The sequence below is a fragment of the Anarhichas minor genome, unplaced genomic scaffold, assembly GCF_050575085.1.
Source record: "Anarhichas minor isolate MPS153535 unplaced genomic scaffold, ASM5057508v1 ptg000008l, whole genome shotgun sequence".
Classification (NCBI taxonomy): Eukaryota; Metazoa; Chordata; class Actinopteri; order Perciformes; family Anarhichadidae; genus Anarhichas; species Anarhichas minor.
Genome location: NW_027466454.1, coordinates 1284474 through 1307603, shown reverse-complemented (window position 1 = coordinate 1307603; position 23130 = coordinate 1284474). Strand labels below are relative to the sequence as shown.

Genomic DNA, 23130 nt, shown 5'->3' with positions numbered 1-23130 from the left:
GCGCAGACAGTCAGAGTAGGGGAAAAAAGGTCTTTAATAGCTCACAAACAAAAACAGGTAATCCAAGGACAAGACAAAAGACGAGGGGGAAAATCCGGCAGGACAAGGCAGGGCAGACAGACTGGGAAACCGGGAACAGGATGAGCAAAACGGGCGGGTAGGTAGGAAACAAACAAAATGATCTGGCAGTGAGTGAGTGAAAGACAGGGGTTTAAATAGTGACTAGGCAGAGTGAACAGGTGAGAGTAATGAGCTGATGAGGTGAGTGTGACTGGCAGGTGCACTGAATGAACTGATTAGGTGAGTGAGGAGCTACAGAAAGAAACAGACACAGAACACACAGGGCAAAGCCTGATCGTGACACCTTTTGCCATTATTTTGCAGTATCCTGGTTCGATTTATGTTGAACACATTACAAGATAGCATGAGCAGAGAAGTATTGTGAATAACAAGACTAGAAAAAAAAATTTATTCTGAATATGTATTCATTTCACATTTCCAGAAAACTAGTTTGTGACTGGAGTGCTTGGTCTACAGGAAATGTGCCTGATTACACTTGTAGAAGAACTTACTACGATACTGATATTACTGGTGGGACTACTCTAGTTCGTCACATCAATGACTGCTGACAGGGTCTTTGGTAATAAGAAAATAAGATTCCTACTCAAAACAACTGGTAGTAGTTGTATGGTGGGAAACCAGTGAGGGATCAAGTCCATATTTCTTCACTAGCACTAACATGTGGTAACCTGTGCAGGTGAGGGTGAATCTGTGGGGGGCATTGTGAACATCCATAAGTATATACTCTCATGGGCAACACAGTTTCACTTCTAGCTTTTCAAATACCAACAATTGGTCAGTGACCCTTCGCTTCAAGCTATGATGCTCTAGTTACCCCTTTTAGCAGTTTTGGATGTGTGAGAGAAGGCTTGTTACATGCATAATGCATTCTTTTTTTTAAATAAACTTCGGCGCATTTGTAAGTTATGTAACAAAAGTGAGGTAAAATAAGTCAATGTTGACTCAGTCTCACACTGGACATGAACAGTGGTCTCCTCAGTGAAAGTCTGTGTTTTTTTGACCTAACTATCCATCTCCTCCCTACATGGACTTTTGCACTTGGTCAATTGCACTGACCGTCTAATACCGACACAATTACATTGTAGTCAGTTGAAAGCCTCGTGTGTCTCATGCAGATGTTAAAGGGTGCGTTGGTATCAGACGCTGAGGGGCACTGACCAAGTGTTGGTATTTGACGAGTTGTAAGATTGGTTGTCATAGTCACTCCAAATTTGGAGAAATATGGAACAGACAAACTTGACAAAATCCACAGAAGTATAGCAAGGGGGCAAACAGAAATACATGAGCTTGTTGCATATTCACACAACTGAGACATTTCCAATGGCCAAGCTGCCCATAGAACGGCTGTTGCTCCCCTGTGCTTGTGCTGTAAATCTTGATTCACAATCAGCAGGATTTTGATGAGATTAGGGGTTGCCAGCCCTAAGCACATTTATTAGCAAGTCAATTAAGCACCTAGATGCCAAGTAACCCATCCGCCAACCAAGTGGTCAGCCTGTCACAAAACAATTTAGTCAAAAGAAAACTCCCCAGTGAGCTGCCTGTAAAATCAATTGAAAAATCTTAAACACAAAGGCATGGTCTGCAAAATAGTTAGCTATGATGTAAAGTATGTGTGATTTGTGGTGAAAAGGCTAAAACATGCATAGTCCACCGAGTCGTGCGACTCATCACTTCTTTCTTTGGATCATCAGCGCTGAATGCTCAACCATCTCCATATGACAGTCCACCTATCATTTCTGTTTTGACTAAATGTTCACCATCTTCTCCAACTCCTGCTCCACCCTCTCTTCTTCTTCCACCTGTGTCACTTTGCAGTCCCTAATATCTTCCATCTCAACCATATCATCCTTCTCTTGGCTCACCCTTGGCCTAACCTCTGCTCTATGAGGCTCTTCACTTTGACTTTCACATTGTCCAACACCTGAAATATAAACCTCTCCTTCCTGACCCATGGCTAGACTAATTCCTGCTTTTTCTGATTCAACCCTGAGTTCAGAAGCTGCTCCTTTCTGTTCTTTTATTAAAGTAGAGGATAATTCCTGCTCCATCATAGTGACAACAGAGAACTCTCTCTTGCTGTCAGGGCTGGCTTTGATGATGGTCACACTGCTTATTCTGTTTCCTATTGGTGAGGAGGGGGACAGGGGACTGGAAGGTGACAGAGGCAAACTGCTCAGTCTGTCTTTAGAAAGCTGATCAGTGGGAGAGTAAAGGGCAGAACCTTTAGAATCTCCCTCAACTGGTGAAAGTTTAGCTGTTTTGAGAATCCCTACCGTCGCTATTTCTGTCTTTTCTTCCATCTTCTGGGTTCTGGCTCCTTCCAGCTTTTGTTCCTTTAGAGACAATGGGCTTGAAATCATACCCCCTCTGGTCATAGATGCTACAGACACCACACTTCCTGACTTCAAAGTCAGACGAGGTGAACATCCAAAGGACAGGTTTTGGTCAGCTGGAGAAGAGGGGGTTCGTGGTGTTACTGGTATGGTGTCAAGTTTGGAGCTATCAGTAAGAGGTAAGGGAGTTGGTGCTTGTAATGGACTTACACTTTTTCCAAAGGATGAAGATGGAACAGGGGCCTGGCTAGTCATCGCTGGGCCTGATGGGAGTTTGAGGCTTGAGGCCTCTGATGATGTATTTATTGAGCTTAGTTTGGGGCTTGGTGTGACCCCCACGGGTGATATGGGCATTTTTAATGAAGAGGATGAAGATAGGGTCTTGATTGGTAACGAAGATGGAGGAGATGAACCTAAGCTTATTAAAGCTAGGCTTGCATCAAAACCTGATTGCAGATCTGGGCCAGAGCTTGGGTCAGGGGAAGTTTGGGTAACTGAAAAACCTGGGCTCGAACAGGGTTCAGGTTGACCAGTAGGAATGACAGGAGTGAAACCTGGAATGGCTCCAGGCATGGGGGCAATGGGTGTAGAGGTCTGTAGCGGTCCAGGATCATATGTCTCTTCATTTTTTAACACCTTATCCTCACCAACATCTCCTTCTTTCTCTGTTGTCTTAAATGAATGTCCAGATAAAGCAGGAGATGGAATGGGAAGAGAGCTGGGGGCAGAAGCTGCGGAAGTCCCAAAGGAAGGTTTGAACATATGGTTTGTACCAGGTTCAGGACTAGGCCTATGTTTAGAGCCATTCTCAGGAGCATGGGCCAGATCCTTACTTTGGGAAGAGGGAGAATTAACAGAACCTGACATTTTAGCCGCACGTTGAGGTGAAGCAGGAGTTTGACTCTTAGAGGGATCGGTTTCAGGTTTGATACCAGGTTTAGTATCACTTCCATTAGCAACTTCAATGTTCTCTGCCTGCAACAGTTCCTCCAGCACTACAGGTTGCTGCTGAAGAGCGAATCTAACACCTCCAGTATCCCTTCCTGTCCCTTCTCCTACTTTAATGCCAACGGGGTCGCTTCCCCGCCTAAACCCAAATATGGCTACACTCTTCCTGCGTTTTCCCACATTCACAGTAACCCCATTAGAGCCCTCTGAAGGCGATCGGACATCCTTGAACATGCTCCTCAGATTGTACCCGCCTTCCTTCCGCTCCTCGCTGTCCTGGCATTGATCCAGCTGGTCTCCTGAACTGACTATTGGATTAGGACCTCCGTGAAGCTTCTTATCAGTATGCGTCACCCGGAACCTGAAAGGATTTTGATACATTCAGGATTAAATATTTCTGCTACTCTATCCAAACTTGCACTCTGCTTAAGTGGTTGCATTGTTTGCTACCTGCCAACAGAGAAGACAGTCTGCTCTCTCGGACGTTGTTTAAAGCGGGGGCTTCGACTTTGTCTTCGGCCCCTTTTAGATCGGACCTGGGCACAGAGGTGACAGGAGTTGTGGTCGGTACCTGAGTGGACTGTGTGGTGATGGGGAGGAACACCACCAACGGACTCCTTAAGCAACCTGGACATCAACATTATCATTAGTATTACCATGAACATCATTCTTATGTATGTGTATGTGTATAGTATGTAATGTGTGTAGTCTAAAGCTGCAATTACGCTTCTCCGGGCTGCATGTAAGCCAACATTTGGTGTTGTCTGGCACATCATTTTGGCAATGTTAAACAATTAAAGTTAGAAAATCTAATTGCTTTAGTCTGTCAGAATATTAATATTGGTGATGACAAGGCAAAATCAGTGATTAGCAGTCTTTAAAATTAAAATTGTGCAGCCAGGTATACAGACACTACGTCTGACTGCGTAAAGGTGCGGTCGCACCAAATGCGGCGCAAATTATTCGCGCAAGTAGATTACATACAAAGTCTATGCACAGACGCAATGAGACTGGAGTGACGCGAATTTGTGATGGCACGGCGCGTCTGGCGCGCGATTGACGCGCGATTGACGCGAATTCGAACGCCAAAATGCCACAAACACGCGAGTTGAAATTGTTCAACTTCGGCGAATACATGAATACATGTTCCTGAATGCTGGTTTTAAAATGATTGAATATATCACATACAGTAGTCAGATATGGGAAACCGTTAAGTAGTGTGACTGCTCAGCGACATTCAAGCTACTAATGAGGAAGAAATACGTTGTTCATGTTCATTTTAGGAGATTCCAGGATTTATGGAGCTTGAGGCTAAAAAAGAAATAGTTGTGTCCTTGTGACATTACCATGCAGTCAACAGACAGAAATGTGTCACACTAATACAGACTGTTGGATGAGCTTACCTGGGGTCATGGTGCACATGGTTTCCAAACATTTCATTGAAGGCTTCCATGTTAGCTGGAGGACACAACAGGAAGAACCCATAAAAGAGTCGCACTAAGTACTGGTAGATGGCCGATACATACTGATCTCCTCTGATAAGAATAAAATTGCAGGGCAAAGCATTATTTATTGCAGGATATGTATGTATGTTGTTTTTATCCATCACATGTATCATCCCCAGAACAGGATCCGGATACAGATCACAGTGTAGCAGCAAAGAAGTGAATAGATTAATGTTGATGACTTTTAATTTCAACTTGAAGTAAATTAAACAATATTCAATCCAAACTACTATTCAGCAATTCTTTGGTCACCTTCATTTTCAATAATGCATTTGAGGATCTGCTCCACTGTGTCCTGGTTCTCCTCGACCTCATCTGAAACACAGCAGAACAACAAACAGATTAAACCCTCAGCTTTTAAACTTTGCCTAAACTGGTCCAGATTGGTTTGTCAACCAACACTAGTTAAAGGGTTGGTTCACTCAAGTTCACAAGAAGAGACAAGAGGTTTAGAGCTATCCCTCATTTGCCTTGGGGCAAATGGTTTTTTTTTCAAATAGTCATCATGCCATTCAGAGAAGTCCACTATCTTTAGCTGTGTTTGTGTGTTTACAAGTGTATGAATGCTCATACGTGTGCATATACAGTTTTATGTATCAAAGTAAGGTTATGTTTGATTAAATCAGTGTGTGTGAGAGCACTTGTGATTCAGACTTCAAAGAAGACCAAATAGTTTTTTGAGTATTTGTGTATAGAGTATTAGAGTATAGAGTAATGTTTCTTTCACACATGCACTGCAACCCTGAACTCAGACATTAAGCGGAAGAGGTGTACTTGAGAATGCAAAAATTTTCAAATAAGTTGGTCCAGACATACACTGCCAGCTCCCCAGTACAAAGTCTATGTAATGTTCGATTGAGAGCTGCGCAGCCTGAGTTTAACAGAGAAGGACCATTAAGAAGTCATCTCAACGTAAGATGTTTAGCTTAGTGAGTCTGGGCAGATTTAGGTCATAGTGCGTTTATTATCTTGTTTGTGTTTTGTTTAAGTTACTGTGTTATTATTGGTTTTGTGTATGCTCAATAATCGCCGAGATTAATGACCAAGATCGTTAATGTTGTGTAGAAGTGACTGTGCATTTCATACTGCTGCAATCGTGTTTTGAGATTGATCAGTGACCGCTAGTGGGGACAGTAGTTGCTATTTTATCAGTTCAAAGGTCAGAACCGCGGCTGGGCGAGTATAAGATCGTCATCCGGGTTTCTTCAACGTGAAGTCCCACGTGACGTAGCCAGGTTTTTTTTCTCTCTCTCTCTCTCTTTCTCTAAATGTAGAGTACTATAAATGTATAGTAGTTGTTGTTAGTTTCGATATTAGTTGACATAATTGGAACTTAATAAACTCTGTTATACTTTAAAGAGCAGCTGTGTTTGATTACTTTGTGCATGTGTATTGTGATTATAGCTGGATATGTGGCCTGTTGCTCAAACTCACACCTTCACTGTTCACTCTGAATGTGTAATAGTCCTTTGGCTATTGAGGTCATCGTGAGTGAACACTAATTATGAGACTCAGTTTATAGTTTGGTTATTGGTCCCTGTTCTCAGTGTGGTGCCCCGCTTTTTCGTTCCCAACACTGGTAATTGCCCATTCTTTTAAACACGCAGACTTTCTGCTAGGAATGTGTGGTCTTTAAGCACTTGATAACCCTGATGACATTTGAAAACTTCTACAGAGCCCACAAACATTATGCACAGGCTGAATAGCACTCCTCGAGACTAGTAAATTCAATGCAACCTGTTCAGTGTCCCTTTAGGTACTTGTGACCTCCTTGTCTATTCTCAACCCACCGTCTTCATTTTCTCCAAGCTTCTCCTCCTCCTCTTCATCGTTCATCTCTCCAGTGCGGCAGCGGTAGCCCTTCTTCTTCAGCAGGTGGCAGACGAGAAAGCCAAGCAGTCCGGTGAGGAAGAAGAGGAAGACCACCACAAAGATTATGTAGGGCGAGGGATTATCCACCACCCCAGAATCTTCTAATTCAGTCATAACGTAGGTTCGGTCTGAGTCATGAAGAGAGAAAGATTCGATTTAATAATTAAGTTGAGCAATGAGGGTTTTTAGGGTTTTTAGATGTATATTAAGCGTGTTTCTAACAACTGGTTTGGAGCGAATAAACTCTACTACAGCGTAGTTTCGTCAGAACTTCGCGTATAGACTATGCTTTAGGAATGGCTGCAATCTGCCAGTAAACAGAGTAGAGGACGTAGCGGTTGCAAACTGGAACCGTAACTGGAAATTGAATCGAATTCATGTGCAATAAACAAATACAGATTTTGTTTCAATACGGCAATTAGTAATTGTTCTTTTCATGTCTGCTAGAATGTTTAATGCTGTCTAGAGACCAAGAATATTCGAATATCCAGAAAGAACACTGAAGATGACTGATCAGTCATGTGAGTTAAATGTTCTCTTAGTCAGAATTTATTCGGCAAATGCGTTTCCATAACAGATGTAGTGCATCAACTCTTTCTCAACAAAGCAAGCAAGAAACACCTCAAGCTAGCGTAAACAGAGAAAGGGAGGAAGATAGATCCATATGAAGTGACCTTTCAGATATTTCAAAGAAAAGAAGGAAGAAAGAGAGACACTCATTTTTTGCCTTGAAAACTGTTCCACAAAAGAAAAATGCCTTACAGGCAGTTATAAGACTCAGTGTTACAAACATGTCTTTTGCATAAACTGTGTGAATTTATTAGTTAGTGGTTGAGCAAAGCTAACAAGAGTTTGCTAACTGACCGTGAACAAAGTACTAAAGTCAGTTAGCAAATGGCCAGTTAGAAAACTCGTTAGCTCATTAGCTTAACTGTTAAACTGTCTGTGAACAGTGAATGGCGCAACACAGATTAAAAGTTACGATGGCTTCCTTATTTTGGACTCTCCGGCTCTTTCCCTTCAAAGGCCAGCACTGTCAGGATGGCTTGTTATTAGTCAATGGCTCAAAATGTGTGTGTCAAAGTGTAACAATTCACCTAATTATATTAACCTAAAAAGGGAAAAGTACATACGCGGTAGGTTACGGGCGGATCTGAATTGGTCAGGTATACAGACACTACGTCTGCGTAAAGGTGCGGTCACACCAAATGCGGCGCAAATTATTCGCGCAAGTAGATTACATACAAAGTCTATGCACAGACGCGATGAGACTGGAGTGACGCGAATTTGCGATGGCACGGCGCGTCTGGCGCGCGCGATTGACGCGAATTCGAACGCCAAAACGCCACAAATGCGCGAGTTGAAATTGTTCAACTTAGGCGAAAAAATCACGTGACGCTGCGGCGCGATGGCCTATGAGCGTTGACCCAGAGCTCTACGATACCTCATATCAATAGAGACCAAACTATGTGTATAAATGTATGTGTGTAAACCTTGCGGAGAGAACTAACTAAACATGGATTCAGACTTTTTACAAATCGGCATCATTACGTAGTTATTTCCCTTTTTGTCGGTTTATTGCCGTTAAATCACAGCCAAATCAGTTTATTTTGTGTTCATACAGCTGTAGTAAACCAACCGACGTGTGGCTTGCTAGACACAGTGAATACAGCTCGATAAAATCCACCCAGACATGACGGCGTTTAGTTTCCCGTGATATCTGGGACTTCCACAACACGTACTAAAGAGAAATATAGGTTATTTTTTCCATGGTTGATGGCAGACAGTTGAACGGCTTCCAGGGCGATAAGCCACGCCCCGTCTCTGGCGTGTCCAGCGCGATTCACGCGAATGAACACAAATAGTCCCCAGCGAGACCAGTGTCGCGAATTGTGGTGTGAACACGGCATAACAGTTTAGGGTACAAAAAAACACTGAAGGGTCTTCTCTATTATTCACTCTGAGGACAGACCACATCAGACAGAAAAGAAACCACATAGTCAGTTAAATATAACACAATATATTAATATTAGTGCTGGGCGACCCTCTTTAACACTGGCCCTATTTTTAGGCCTCTGGTCGAAAATTGCATACCCATACTAAAGTGAGTGTATTTCTGCAACTACAAGGTCTATTTTAATAATTTTTTGATTGTATAATACAGGTAACACTTGTGAGATGTGCTGATATGTGTAAATATTGTGTATATGTTACTGGTTAATAACAAATACACATATGGCACAGCTCAAATTGAAAAAGTTTCAAGTTCGCCTGAAAAAAAAGCACTTGTGTCTAAAATATTACTTGAAATAAGGCCTAAAAATATGAATGGCATAGCCAAAGTCATAGCACAACAGGTTTTACAGTCTCTAAAACTGAATCAATCAAAATTTGACTTTGACTGAGTGAAGCAGGCCAGCATAAACCAAGCAAGGGCATGCAAAATTCTCATTTTTGGAAGCAGCAGTTGCATTGCTGTATTCTAATTTTATATACTATATAACTAAATATTAACTATATATTCACTTTTCTTATCACTGAGTGTTCAATAATCCTAATAAATCAGTTTGATACCATTTTGAATAATTTTGAGCAGTTATGATGTGTCATATCTGTCATGCATAACAATAATTGGCTCATAATGTGTATATGTGACCCTGGTAAGGCCTGTGATCGGCCGATTTACAAGTGTGAGACCATTTTAGATGTGGGATAGTCCAACGGGAGCCATGCGGGGGTGTTTGAGAATCTCCGTTTCTCTTTACTGACTAAAAATCGCAAAATGCAGGGCAAACCCCCCTCTCTACATGGATTGCTCCACCCCACAGAATCGTCTGCCATTTTGTCATTCATTCCGCCAGCGCATTGATCTCACTCACAGGCATGCAGCACAACATGGAGGAGAGAGCTGCTCCGAAATCCGCTGGAATAAATCCGTTTTTCATCGCCAAAACCGTCAAAACGTAAGTTTTTTTACCCAATTATTTTTCTCGTGACCTGTGGCTGATGTTGGCATGCATACCCATAACTTTTGAGCGGTTTGAAAGAGAGTAATTTGGACGCCGCTGTGCGTATCCGGGTCGAATCACGAGCCTGCTAGATGTGCTCATCCGCCATGTGCGATCCGTGCTTCGTGATGAGAGATCATCCAAAGAGCACAGTTCGTCGATTTTTGGCCAAATTTGTGGCAAATCTTCTAGATATCTTCCAGATATGATCTTAGTTCATGTATAATTGTGTTTTGCAGTGTGTAAAATGGCTCCCATGGTTGTTTCGCCCAGAATCTCTTTGTTACACAGGTTTTTTTTATTTATTGTTTTATTATTTTATTCCTTTCGCAAAAGTGAATTGTACACATGTACACCACCCCCCCGCCCCCCTATAGCCCCCTTTAAAGGGGGCTCTCGTGTACAAGAGGTTTTAATGAATTAACGCCGACAATTATTTTATCGCGCATTAACGCATTTTTAAAAATTATTATTTTGAAAGTCCGTTGCTCACTGGCAGCGGTGGAGAAAGTCTTCAGCAGACTACGTTGATGCAGCGTGTGTGAGAAGTATAGATAAACAAAAGCAAGACAAGCTAACAAATGCCACAGAGAAGTGGATACAAACTGCAGCCGATTAGTATTAGTATAGTATTAGTATTGTGGAAGATGTGAAAGGAACGTTCTCAAGGTGCGTTCGCGTAGCGTTTGGTGTGAACGCACCTTTAGGATCGCAACGAATGACGGCACGTATGAGCCTAAAGACGCACTATTACAAGAAGAATACACGAGTTGTATGAAAAGGAGAGGACTACAAAAGTGAGGGTGTTATAACGTGCACCAGCTGTTGCTCTCATTGGAGACTACTGGACATCGCTGCAAGAAATATGATCGCTGCTGCGAGACATCTGCCTTTTGAACACGTCCCCTGCATCGTTCTGTCACACTGTGTAAAGGGAATAATGCTGTTAAAAAGAACCTTATTTGTTTAAAGTGTTTGCAAACCAAATGTTATTGCACTTTTGTTCATATAGCAGTACTTTTAAAATAAAAGTGCGCAATACACAACTTTTGAATTCATTATTGAATTTTGCGCTTAATATGATTAATCGCGATTAATCGCAGAAAATCATGCAATTAATCGGGATTAAAAATTGTAATCGTTGCCCAGCACTAATTAATATAAATCAAATTCATTCGGCATACGGGATACAGCAGAACAAAATAACCGTGACGCTCCCGCTCTACTCTGGCACAATAAACCAAACATTTACAAGTTGTAGCTCAAACCCAGTTCCAAAGTTTCTTAAAGTAACGCAAAACAGTCCGATGACAAAATCAATTCCGACGCAAAGTCAATGATAGGCGGAAGCGTACGAGACGCCGCGGCTCCTTAATCCCCTGAACACACGCTACCTCACCACCGCCGGTTTAGCTGGTGGTACTCCTTGCCGAATCTCCGTGCAGACTCCCGCTCTGAAATCCCAGGAAAGGTCCTATCTGGTCTTTTTGAGCAGTCACCTGCAAATCGTGCTCTCCGAGTCCACTAAACACCGACGGCTTTTCCTGTCGGCGCACACCTTCTCCTCTCGTGTCACTTCCCCCCCGTCACAATTTATACAAACCAGGTCAACTAAAATAAAAACAATAACAGACCCTATTCGTATCCTGTGTTAATCATTACAGGCAACTAATAACATTCATAAATACAGCACTTTTAAATATGTGAAGGAAAATAACCCATAGGTTCACCATTCACAATTGCCGTACCCAAAGGCAGACTTTTGCGATCATTACAAAAGTCCATCACAATTGTGCAGACTTATATTGTCTTGTTGGAGGGAATCAACTAATCACGTCAATTTCAATACGCTATGGAATTGCCACCATTTCACAATTTTAAATGCTGGTGTGACCAGGACTAAGAGAAAATACAAAGAGGCTCCAGAAACTGAATAGCTCCAGCCCATCTGGCTAGCGTGGTAGTCTGTGCCATGTTCTGGTGTGAGTGGGCTTTTAATTACAGGATGTCACAATCTGCTTCTCTGACCCTCCCTTCCTTCAGCCACATTCCCACCTCTCCAACCAAACCTGTTCATGGCCATTTTCTACCCATCAACCAAATGCCCCTTGACTTTTCCACCTGACCCACCCATATTACTGACTCCAGCCCCTCCCCCCTGCCCTGCAATAACCCCTTGACTTTATGGCCAGTGCACTGTACTTCATCTGCTGGAGGAGCAGCCAACAGACTTGATCTGGTTAAGAAGGCCGGCTCCATCATTGGCTGCAAACTGGACAGTCTGGAAAAGGTGGTGGAGAGGAAGACACTGAAGAAACTATTATCCATATCCATACCTGGACCACCCTCTCCACCACTGCTGCAGGGACAGCGGAGCACTTTCTCCAACAGACTCATCCAGCTCCGCTGTCACAAGGACAGATACAGGAGAACATTCCTGCCCACTGCCATTAGACTGTACAATAAATCACCTCTGGCCAGATCATTCACACAACTATAACACCGTAATACTGTTTGTTAAATCTTTGTCCTATTGTTTGGTTAGTTAATTTAATATTATTATATTTAATTGTATATATTGTGCATTTTTACATCTAATATTTTTAAGATGACTTAACTATCTGTCTATCTATCTTATACACAGGGTTACCAATGGAAGCCGGGGACGTATGAAAAAGGTTAACAAAGAGGACAGCACATGGGTGCTGTCCTCTTTTACATTGGACAATTTACATTGAATGGCCTTTTACATTCACACCAAAACATTAAGGATTAAAGATGGAACATAAAAACACATGAAAGCAGAGGAATGAAAGCAGAGACTATATTACACACGTGGTATATTCATCAACCATTTCTTTTAATTTTGTTATCAAAGCTGTTTTGACATAAACAAGTAAATCGATTATTTGACAAATACCTCTCATCTCGTGAGGCAAGAGCCTGGAAGACGTTCAAATCATGGAGTAAAAAGCTAAAAACAAATAATGTCAATAAATGTCAAGATAACGTGATATGTCGCAGCAAAATGCTGTCCAATTTACACAATTTCAAGCCCTTGCAGTCTCTCACACCCAGCAATTTAACAGGTGAGGTCAGAGTCCCTGAGGGTTCAGGATTGAAGGTATTAGGGGGGACATTGGGATTGGGCCTGGAAGATTGATAAAGGATGCTTATCTCTCTGTCCCCCGTGCAGCTTTGGGACTCTCTGATCACTGTGTGATAATAATGTGGCTGCAATCACACCCTGCTGAACCAAGGCTGCAGTTCTTGGCTCGTCCTACAACTATGGGTTCAACAGTTCAGTGTTTGTCTGCAGTTAAGAGGAAGACAAGTACAGCCCAAGCCGAATGACTGTAAGTTTCATTTTCATGTCTGACTGGCTCCCAAACACAATCTCACAGCAATGTCAGAGACTCGTGTGGTCATGGCTAGATTATCAACCAGGCCAACAGGAGCCCTGAATCCCCCAGGTTCACTGTGTGCCAGTTGGTTTGATTAAATGTAAATGTGTTTAAGAATGTACAATAAGGAGATTATCAAGTTAAAAGATAAGGGTCTTAAGACAGGGCCTTAATTATTACCTAACTTCATTGCCCTGTGTCAATATGTAATTTTAAGACCTTAATTAAACAATGCATATTCCTAAGTAAATTAAATTGTAAATAAGAATTTGATACACAGAAAACAGAGGTTCAGGTATTGCCTCAGCAAAGGAGTCTTAACTAGTATCTGGGAAAAATACTATATATCACATTAAACCACAAAAATGAAAGCCAGTTGTCTGCTTAACGAAAGAAAGAACAGAAGAACAGATACAATTAAACCATGTAGCGAGCATCAACAGATACCACACAAAGATACACTGCACATGCATGACATGCACAAGCTTGTATAGCCCATTTATCTTGTAGTGATGTATTTACTTTAAAGACCTTTTTTTAAATATGCAATTTGTGTAATTTTGCCATACCTATAAACTCTCTTACGAATGCACAGGCCTTGCAAAATACAGAAACCTTGTAGCATCTGTCTTTATGCCTGATAAATGGTCTGTACTTGTATAGCGCTTTTCTAGTCTTCTGAACATTTAAATCGCTTTAACACTACATGACATCATTCACACCCATTCATACACTGATGGCAGGGGCTACCATGCAAGGTGCCACCTACCCATCAGGACTCTAGCTAACATTCACACACATTCATACATCGCAGGCACAGCAATTCGGGGTTAAGTGTCTTGCCCAAGGACACATTGACATGGACTAGTGGAGCCGGTGATCGAACCGCTGATCCTCTGATTGAAGGACGACCCTGCTCTACCACGGAGCCGCTCCATGATAGCTGGCAAATAGATACAGTAGTTCTTACCATTTTCCTGCCGGTCAACGGTGGACACATCCAAACATGTGAAAGTCAATGTGGTGTGGCAACAAAAACACAGAAAAAAAGCTGTTGAGATTTGGTTGATAAACAATGTAAAAATGTGTGCGTTGGATAAGAAGCTCAAACCAGCAGACAGCGTGTGCCCTCCCTGTACAGTGGAGGGGGGTTCCCCTTAGCCAGACCTTTCCTTTCTATCTACACATAGGCTTAGAGACAGTGCGTGAGAATAAAAAGAGAAAAAGATCAAACAAGGGAACTTATATATATATTATATTTTATATATATATTAACATATGTATATAATTACGTGTATACGACACATAACATCTAATTGTGAATGTGCTGACAAAAAATATATGCATACACACAGTGTAGAGACTGAGTTTACATATAGTAGCTTATCAGTGTTGCCCTCCCGCTGGCTTATCAGGGTCCAATAACGCCCCTCACACACACACACACAAACATATTTATCAGCACTTTATCCCTCAGAAATGTTTTAGGGTGGTTAAGCATTGATAGTAGGCCTACATACTCTATCATTAGCACTCAGCCCTGAACACCTTCAAAACAGCTTATTTTACGTCACCGTCTTTGTGAAATCAAAAAAATGTTTAATTCACAGTACAGCAAGTGGTATAATGACGATTAATAAATGAAATCAAATACTCAGCTCCATTTATTCACAGTAATAATAATAATACATTTATTTTGTCTAGTGCTTTAAAGGGTACTCAAAGGCACTTTACATGGTAAAAACAGAAACAATAAAAGCAATATGAATATGAACAAAAGAGATGACAAGAGTAAGGAACATACATAACTAGTATTACAGCTTAAAGGCAGATTTAAATAGGTGAGTTTTAAGTGCAGTTTTGAAAGTGGTGAGTGATGGTGAATGTCTGAGGTGCTGGGGGAGAGAGCTCCAGAAGGAGGGGGCAGCAATGGAGAAGGTGTAATGGAAAATGTCTTAGTATATTGTGTAAATGCTTAAGTGCTTGTACTTTAGCTCTGAACTCAGTACACCTTCATCCTTTGTGTTAACATATGTGCTCAAATGTATCTTGCTGTTTGTATAATGGAAACTTGATATTATTATGAGTATCATATATTCTTATAAGTAGAACTGTTTTATATACTTGTTGTGAAACAGTCTGTCATATGCTTGCATCATGACAGACACTTACTGTGTTGGATAACAAGTACCTAATGTATATTCACATGTTCTGTGCCCTAAGGATAAAACGTATATATCTATGTGTCTATTACACAGATAAAGCACCTACCTCTTATACTTTACTACCATGGCCTGCACAGCCTGAAACATGATGTTCCAGTACACAGGCCCCTACCCTTGAATATAACTTTGTGTGATTTTGACTTCTGTAGTGCACACTTCTACATAGTCTGAGTGACTGTGTAACTGTGCCTCTTCTCTGGCCAGAGAATAAATACTTTTAAAAGACAAGTTGTGTTTGACAATTTTCTTCATTTCAGCTTAAAAAGACTCAGCAGCGGCTAAAATAATTTTTCCACCACAAAGGCGCTGGGGGAGGTTGGTGTCGGCGCATCTAAGGTTGCGGGTGGGAGTGAGTCGGAGCGGGAGGCCCTTTTTTAATGATGTTGCCAAGGGGGAGCAAGTAGAGGATAAAGAGGAGGGGACCGAGTACCGAACCTTGGGGGACACCTTGAGAGACTGGGGCTGTGTTGGACTTGACTTTATTGATGCTAATGAACTGTTCACGGTCAAAGAGGTATGATTTGAAGAGAGGAGGAGGTCGTTGGAGACTCTGATTAGGGCGGTTTCTGTGCTGTGATGAGCTCTGAATCCGGATTGAAATAGTTCATACAGCTGGTTCGAGTCCAGGTGGGTTTTGAGTTGGTGGGCAACAGTGCGTGTCAGTATTTTAGACAGAAAAAGGGAGATGGGTCTGTAGTTGTTGTGGATGTCAGGGTCAATGCCAGGCTTTTTGAAGATGGGTGTGACTGTGGCTAGTTTGAGGGCGGGAGGAACGGAGCCAGTAGACAGGGAGAAGTTGATGACAGAGAGAAGGGGCGGGCGGAGACAAGCCGGGAGACAAGCCATGACTAAAGTAGAAGGGATGGGGTCCAGGTCGCAGATGTCAAACAGTGATTTATTAAGTTCTGAGGGGGAGATCAGGGAGAATTGGGAGAGTGACCGGTCAGTTAGTGGGGGATTTACAGATATAGGGTTGGATATGGCGAGGCTGGAAGTGGCCAGTTGGTCGTAAATGTTCAAAATTTTTGCTTTGTAGAATGACAGGAAGGAGTTACATTTCTCAGTTGTGGAGGAGTGGGAGAGATTGTCCATGGGTTTATTTTTATTTAGTTAAGTTTATTTATTGTGGAGAAGAGGACCTTGGGGTTGGTGGAACCGGGTTGGTGGAACTGGAGTGAATGATGCCAGTGATTCACGTGCGTTTTTTTAAGATGATGTTATAAGGGAGTGGGCGTGCGCTGGTGTTGAGTCCACAAAGACGGGATGGAGTTGACAGAAGTGGGGTTGTAGTAGGGGTGGGAATCACCAGAGGTCCCACGTTACGATATTATCGCAATACTTAACCTCTTCAACTCCTCGCGGACGTCCCCTCCCCTTCTTACGGCTTACTTACGCACACTACGTCAATAAATATGGACATGTTTGGTATCCCAGCATTCACGAAATCCTCATCTTTGCAAAGAAATCATTTATTTAGGGCCCGAGCACCGACGTAGTCGGAGCGGAGGACCTATTGTTTTTCGATTGTTTATTAGGGCCCGAGCACCGACGTAGTCGGAGCGGAGGACCTATTGCCTTTTGTTTTTCGATTGTTTATAATTATTCTTCTTATTTTTAGTGTTTCGTCGCAAAAAGGAGGTGCTTGGGATACTGGAAAACTTCTGAAATTTGGCACGCAAGCCAGAATTTGCGAAAATTGCAGTCTGATTGGGGTGTCCAGTATGAAATATTGGCTCGATAGCGCCCCCTATTGAGTAGCCCCAACACCGGGTTTCACCTAGCTGTATGAAATTTGGTAGGTATGTGGATCGTGATGGGACGTACAAAAAATCCTCTTGGAATTTTTCTCTAAACCAAACAGGAAGTCAGCCATTTTTACTTTTATGACGTTTTTGGACCGTTTCAAGGCATCGTACTTTAACGAACTCCTCCTAGAGATTTAACCCAATTGACTTCAGATTTGGTCAGTATGCTCTTGAGACCTTGGCAGTGAAAAGTTACTCAAAGATCAAAAAGTTATCGAACTATGTGTCTGTGGCGTGGCGTCAAAAAAACACCATTCGCCGTGAAACCGGAAGTTGTTGTAACTCGGCCGTACATTGTCGAATCTGCTCCAAATCTCTCATATGTCATAACATCCTGACCCGGAACACATCTATATGATAATTTAGAATCATAGTAATAGCGCCACCTAGTGGCAACCGGAAGTTGTAAGTTGTGTACTTTGACATCCTGCTCCTCACAGATTAATCAGATCCCTCTAAAATGTTGTCAGAACAGCCTTAAGACCTTGATAATGCTTCATTGTGAAAATTGTAAGAAGTTGTTGAAGGGCGGCGACGTGGCGGCTTGGCGAATTTCGATCCTTCGCCATGAATGAATAAACTGATGTAACTCCACATCATCAGATCTTTACCAGATTTCACATGTTTGATTAGACTCCAGGCCTGAAGACATCTGCAGGCCAATTTTGAATTATAGTCATAGCGCCACCTACTGGTAACAGGAAGTTAAAGTCTTTATACTTTGGCTTGTTTCTCATATTAGGTAAATCAAATCAATATCAAATTAGTTCCACACAAATATAAGAAGTTCATAATGCCAGTTCATGAAGCTTTTGATGTTTCGTCGAACGCCGTTGCCGTGGCGATGCAGTCTTCGCCGTTAACAACGAAGGTAATTTTGAGAGGCTAAAAATGCTTGAAACATAAGCAAACTTGGCAAGCAGATTAAAAGCCCGAAATGTAGTTATAAAATATGATTTTATTGCTTCAGACTGGCAAATCGGCTCAATAGCGCCCCCTACAAAATGTCGACGAAGCAGCCCTCGCAGTATGTTTGACCTAGATGTATGAAATTTGGTAGGAACATGTATCACATATGGACTTAAATAAAAGTATCTTGGGGCCATGCTCTAAACCCAACCGGAAGTCAGCCATTTTGAATTTTTTATGAATTTTTTGTGTCGTTTTTGTCATTTCCAGGCGCTGCACTTTAACGAACTACTCCTAGGGAAATAATCAGATCAACTTCAAATTTGGTCGGTACAGTCTAAAGACCTTTGTGATAAAAAGTTACTGAAACCTTGTTTCGTGAAAAGCTGTTGCCGTGGCGACGCATTCTTCACCATGAAAAATTAAGGTGTTTTTGAGAGGCTAAAAATGCTCGAAACATAAGCAAACTTGGCATACACATTTAAAGCCCAAAATGTAGTTATATAATATGATTTTATTGGTTCAGAGTGGCAAATCGGCTCAATAGCGCCCCCTACAATATTTCAACGAAGCAGCCCTCGCTGTACGTTTCACATAGATTTACAAAATTTGGTATTTGGACTTTATTTTAAGTCCACATGTATCACATGTGGACTTAAAATAAAGTCTCATGGGACCATGCTCTAAACCCAACCGGAAGTCAGCCATTTTGAATTTTGTATGAATTTCTCGTGTTTTTTTCCATTTCCAGGTGCTGTACTACGAACTCCTCCTAGGGAATTCATCCGATCAGTTTAGAATTTGGTCAGAACAATCTAAAGACCTTAGCGATTAAAAGTTACTAAAAGCTTTAGGTTTCAACGAACGACGTGGATATGGTGTGATGGCCATTTTACATGGTTCGCCATCATCCATCAAGCTGTTGTAACTCGACTGTACTTTGTCAAAACTGTCCCAAACTTAACATGCTTGTTGACTGTCATGGCTTTAGGACTTCTGCATGCCAATATTAACTCATAGTCATAGCGCCACCTACTGATAAGCACGGACGTAAGCAGGATTCTATAATTACAGCGGCCCAAACACTGAACTTATTGGAAGGGTTTGTGGGCACACCATAAGAAAAAGACATCTCTGATCTAAATGTGCAAACTAAGATGCTTGGAGAGCAAAAGTTAGATAACAGTGGATTTTCAAACCATGTCAGTGGGCATTAGTATAAATGATCTGTCCAGAGCTTCTTCGTGACAATCAGGTTAAACGTTATAATGAATGCTTTACACTACAATCTAAAGTTACAGAAGAACTTAAAATGAAAACAGTGTTAAATTACGTGAAGTTGCGAGGGCCCGATCAATGCTGCTCGCAGCTTTAATTAGGGCCCAAGCACCGACAACGTCGGGCCGCGAGGTCCCTATTGAAACTGTAGGAATTATTATTAGGACCCGAGCACCGACAACGTCGGGCCGCGAGGTCCCTATTGAAACTGTAGGAATTATTATTATTATTATTATCTCGAATGAAACGCCTTTTTGGGGGCTTTATCATGTCCCCAACACCCCAATATTTGGTGAGCATATCAGGACTGCGGGAAAATTTGATATTTTATGGGTCTAATGCTCGAGCATGACAAAATTGCTCGCTAGCGCCCCCTAGCATTCTGACCGGTAACGCCTTGCGGCGCCTCTCACCCAGTATGTCAGATTTTCTTGAAATTCGACTCACATGTCCAGCTCCGCCTACTCTACAAAAAAGTCAATCAAAACCCTAAGCTCCGCCTGCCAAAATGTTCCGCTATTTTGAATTTTGTGAAAAACACATTTTGGCAAACTCCTCCTACACGCTGGGTCTGATTGGTACCAAATTTGCTGTGGATCATTATTGGATCTATATAATCAAAAGTCACTAAAAGCTTATTGATATGTCATTGTATTAAGAATATATGGACCAATGAACTTCATAGGGCGTGGCCTTCTACAGCAATATATATAACTTCAAAACCATATGGCCTATCATCACGAAATCTGTAGCATATGTTCACATTGTGTCCTGTAACATGCCCTCAAATTTTCATTCCATACAACCACTAGGGGGCGATGCAGTAATACTCCCATTTCTTTGCATTTTTAGGCATTTTTCATCGTTTTCAGGCATTGTACTGTAACAAACTCCTCCCATAGAATTTATACGATCAACTTCAAATTTGGTCAAGATGATCTAAAGACATTAATGATGAAAAGTTACTAAAATGGTCTACTGACATTGAACGACCTTCGTTTTATGTGGCGCCCATGTCACGCACATTTCGTGCTGTTCGCCATGAAAGAGGAAGTTGTTGTAACTCCAAGGTACTTTATTCAATCTGCCCCAAAATTGTTATGCATGATGCTGGTCCAGGCCTGAGTACATTTCCATGGCAACATTTTCACAAAGTCATAGCGCCACCTACTGGCAAAAGGAAATGACAAGTTTTATACTTTGATGTACTCCGACTAGGAAGTTGCCCAGATCAGTCTCAAATTTGGTAAGCTAAGCCGTAAGACATTGATAATGCTTCATCATGACTATTGTGAGTTGTTGTTAAACGCTGTTGCCGTGGCAACGCGTCATTCGCCGTGAAAAATGAAGCTTATTTTTCTGTGACTTAGGATGCTCAACAAGCCTTGGAACTTTGCACAGGTGTCATAGGTGATGGAAATAAATATTTCATATGGCTTTTTGGCTTGACCCTTTTAAATTGCCTCGATAGCGCCCCCTACAAATATTCAAAATCGCAGCCCCAGCACTACGTTTGACCTACATGTATGCAATTTGGTAGGCACATGTATCACATGAAGACTTAAAAAAAAGTGTCTTGGGACCATGCTCTAAAATTAACGGGAAGTCGGCCATTTTGATTTTTGTGTGAATTTTCCCATGATTTCTAGTCGCTATACTTTAACAAACTCCTCCTAGGGACGTTGGCAGATCCTTTTCAAATTAGGTCAGTATAATCTAAAGACCTTTGCTATTAAAAGTTACTCAAAGCTTTACGTTTGATGGAATGGCATAGCCGTGGCGTGGCGGCCATTTTACGTAATTCGCCGTTAAACAACAACCCGGATGTAACTCCACAAAACGCAGCCCCGGCACTACGTTTGACCTACATGTATGAAATTTGGTAGAAAAATGTATCACATGAAGACTTAAAAAAAAGTGTCTTGGGATAATGCTCTAAAATGAACAGGAAGTCGGCCATTTTGATTTTTGTGTGAATTTTCCCATGATTTCTAGTCGCTATACTTTAACGAACTCCTCCTAGAGACTTTGTCAGATCCTTTTCAAATTTGGTCAGTATAATCTAAAGACCTTTGCAATTAAAAGTTACTCAAAGCTTTACATTTGATAGAATGGCGTAGCCGTGACGTGGCGGCCATTGTAGGTGATTCGCTATTAAACAACAAGCTGATGTAACTCCACTGGACTTGCTCAAATATGTCCCAAACTTGCCATATTTGATAACAGTCATGGCCTGAAGATGTCTACAAGCCAATTTTCACTCAAAGTCATAGCGCCACCTACTGGCAACAGGAAGACAGCATTATGTGACAAACTGAATCCGATTTATATGACATTTACATGATGTGGTCTATACTTGATGTAGAGCAACACAATGCATGTTTGCGCGTGTTCTCTAGCGCCACAAAGTGGATACAGGAACTGGTGGAATATTTGCACTACATAATTTCCAGCGTCACACAGTCCAAGCATTAAAAATATGTCTAACTTGTGGGCACGGTGTCTGATGGTCGCAGATATTTATGGCCGCTTCTGCCGGCGTCCCTCGCAGTATGTTTGACCTAGATGTATGAAATTTGGTAGGAACATGTATCACATATGGACTTAAATAAAAGTCTCTTGGGGCCATGCTCTAAACCCAACCAAAAGTCAGCCATTTTGAATTGTTTATGAATTTCTAGTGTAGTTTTTGTCATTTCCAGGCGCTGCACTTTAACGAACTCCTCCTAGGGAATTAATCAGATCAACTTCAAATTTGGTTGGTACAGTCTAAAGACCTTTGTGATGAAAAGTTACTCAAAGCTTGTTGTTTCGTGAAAAGCTGTTGCCGTGGCGACGCATTCTTCACCATGAAAAATGAAGGTGTTTTTGAGAGGCTAGAAATGCTCGAAACATAAGCAAACTTGGCATACACATTTAAAGCCCAAGATGTAGTTATATAATATGATTTTATTGGTTCAGAGTGGCAAATCGGCTCGATAGCGCCCCCTACAATATTTCAACGATGCAGCCCTCGCTGTACGTTTCACATAGATTTACACAATTTGGTAGGCACATGTATCACATGTGGACTTAAAATAAAGTCTCTTGGGACCATGCTCTAAACCCAACCGGAAGTCAGCCATTTTGAATTTTGTATGAATTTCTCGTGTTTTTTTTCCATTTCCAGGTGCTGTACTACAAACTCCTCCTAGGGAATTAATCCGATCAGCTTAGAATTTGGTCAGAACAATCTAAAGACCTTAGCGATTAAAAGCTTTAGGTTTCATCAAACGACGTGGATATGGTGTGATGGCCATTTTACATGGTTCGCCATCATCCATCAAGCTGTTGTAACTCGACTGTACTTTGTCAAAACTGTCCCAAACTTGACATGCTTGTTGACTGTCATGGCTTTAGGACTTCTGCATGCCAATATTAACTCATAGTCATAGCGCCACCTACTGATAAGCACGGACGTAAGCAGGATTCTATAATTACAGCGGCCCAAACTCTGAACTTATTGAAAGGGTTTGTGGGCACACCATGAGAAAAAGACTTTTCTGATCTAAATATGTACAAACTAAGATGCTTGGAGAGCAAACGTTAGATAACAGTGGATTAACAGTGGATCTGTCCAGAGCTTCTTCATGACAATCAGGTTAAACGTTATAATGAATGCTTCACACTACAATCTAAAGTTACAGAAGAACTTAAAATGAAAACAGTGTTAAATTGAAGTGTTCAAGTAACAGCAAATGGCACTACTGTTTTGTTAAC

At 41.7% G+C, this 23130-nt stretch overlaps 1 protein-coding gene and 1 long non-coding RNA gene across 6 annotated transcripts in view; one reads left to right on the top strand and one right to left on the bottom strand.

Annotated features, from left to right (window-relative positions):
- Positions 1 to 455: 455 nt before the first annotated feature.
- Positions 456 to 23130, bottom strand: part of rell2 (RELT like 2) — a 38991-nt gene continuing 16316 nt past the window's right edge. For 3 of the 5 annotated variants that reach the window (XM_076086810.1, XM_076086813.1, XM_076086812.1), the window contains 5 exons: positions 6661 to 6870; positions 5123 to 5185; positions 4769 to 4823; positions 3816 to 3992; positions 456 to 3726 (listed from right to left, as the gene is read on the bottom strand). In XM_076086810.1, coding sequence (XP_075942925.1) covers positions 1830 to 3726; positions 3816 to 3992; positions 4769 to 4823; positions 5123 to 5185; positions 6661 to 6870 — 2402 coding nt within the window. In that variant the 3' untranslated portion in view covers positions 456 to 1829. Of the gene's footprint in view, positions 3727 to 3815; positions 3993 to 4768; positions 4824 to 5122; positions 5186 to 6660; positions 6871 to 14124; positions 14338 to 23130 lie in introns of those variants that run through there. The other 2 variants (XM_076086811.1, XM_076086814.1) reach the window with 2 other exon arrangements.
- On the top strand, positions 11977 to 15607 carry LOC142945877 (uncharacterized). The gene is made up of 2 exons (XR_012952953.1): positions 11977 to 12254; positions 12395 to 15607. It is a non-coding gene; the product is annotated as an uncharacterized LOC142945877 (long non-coding RNA).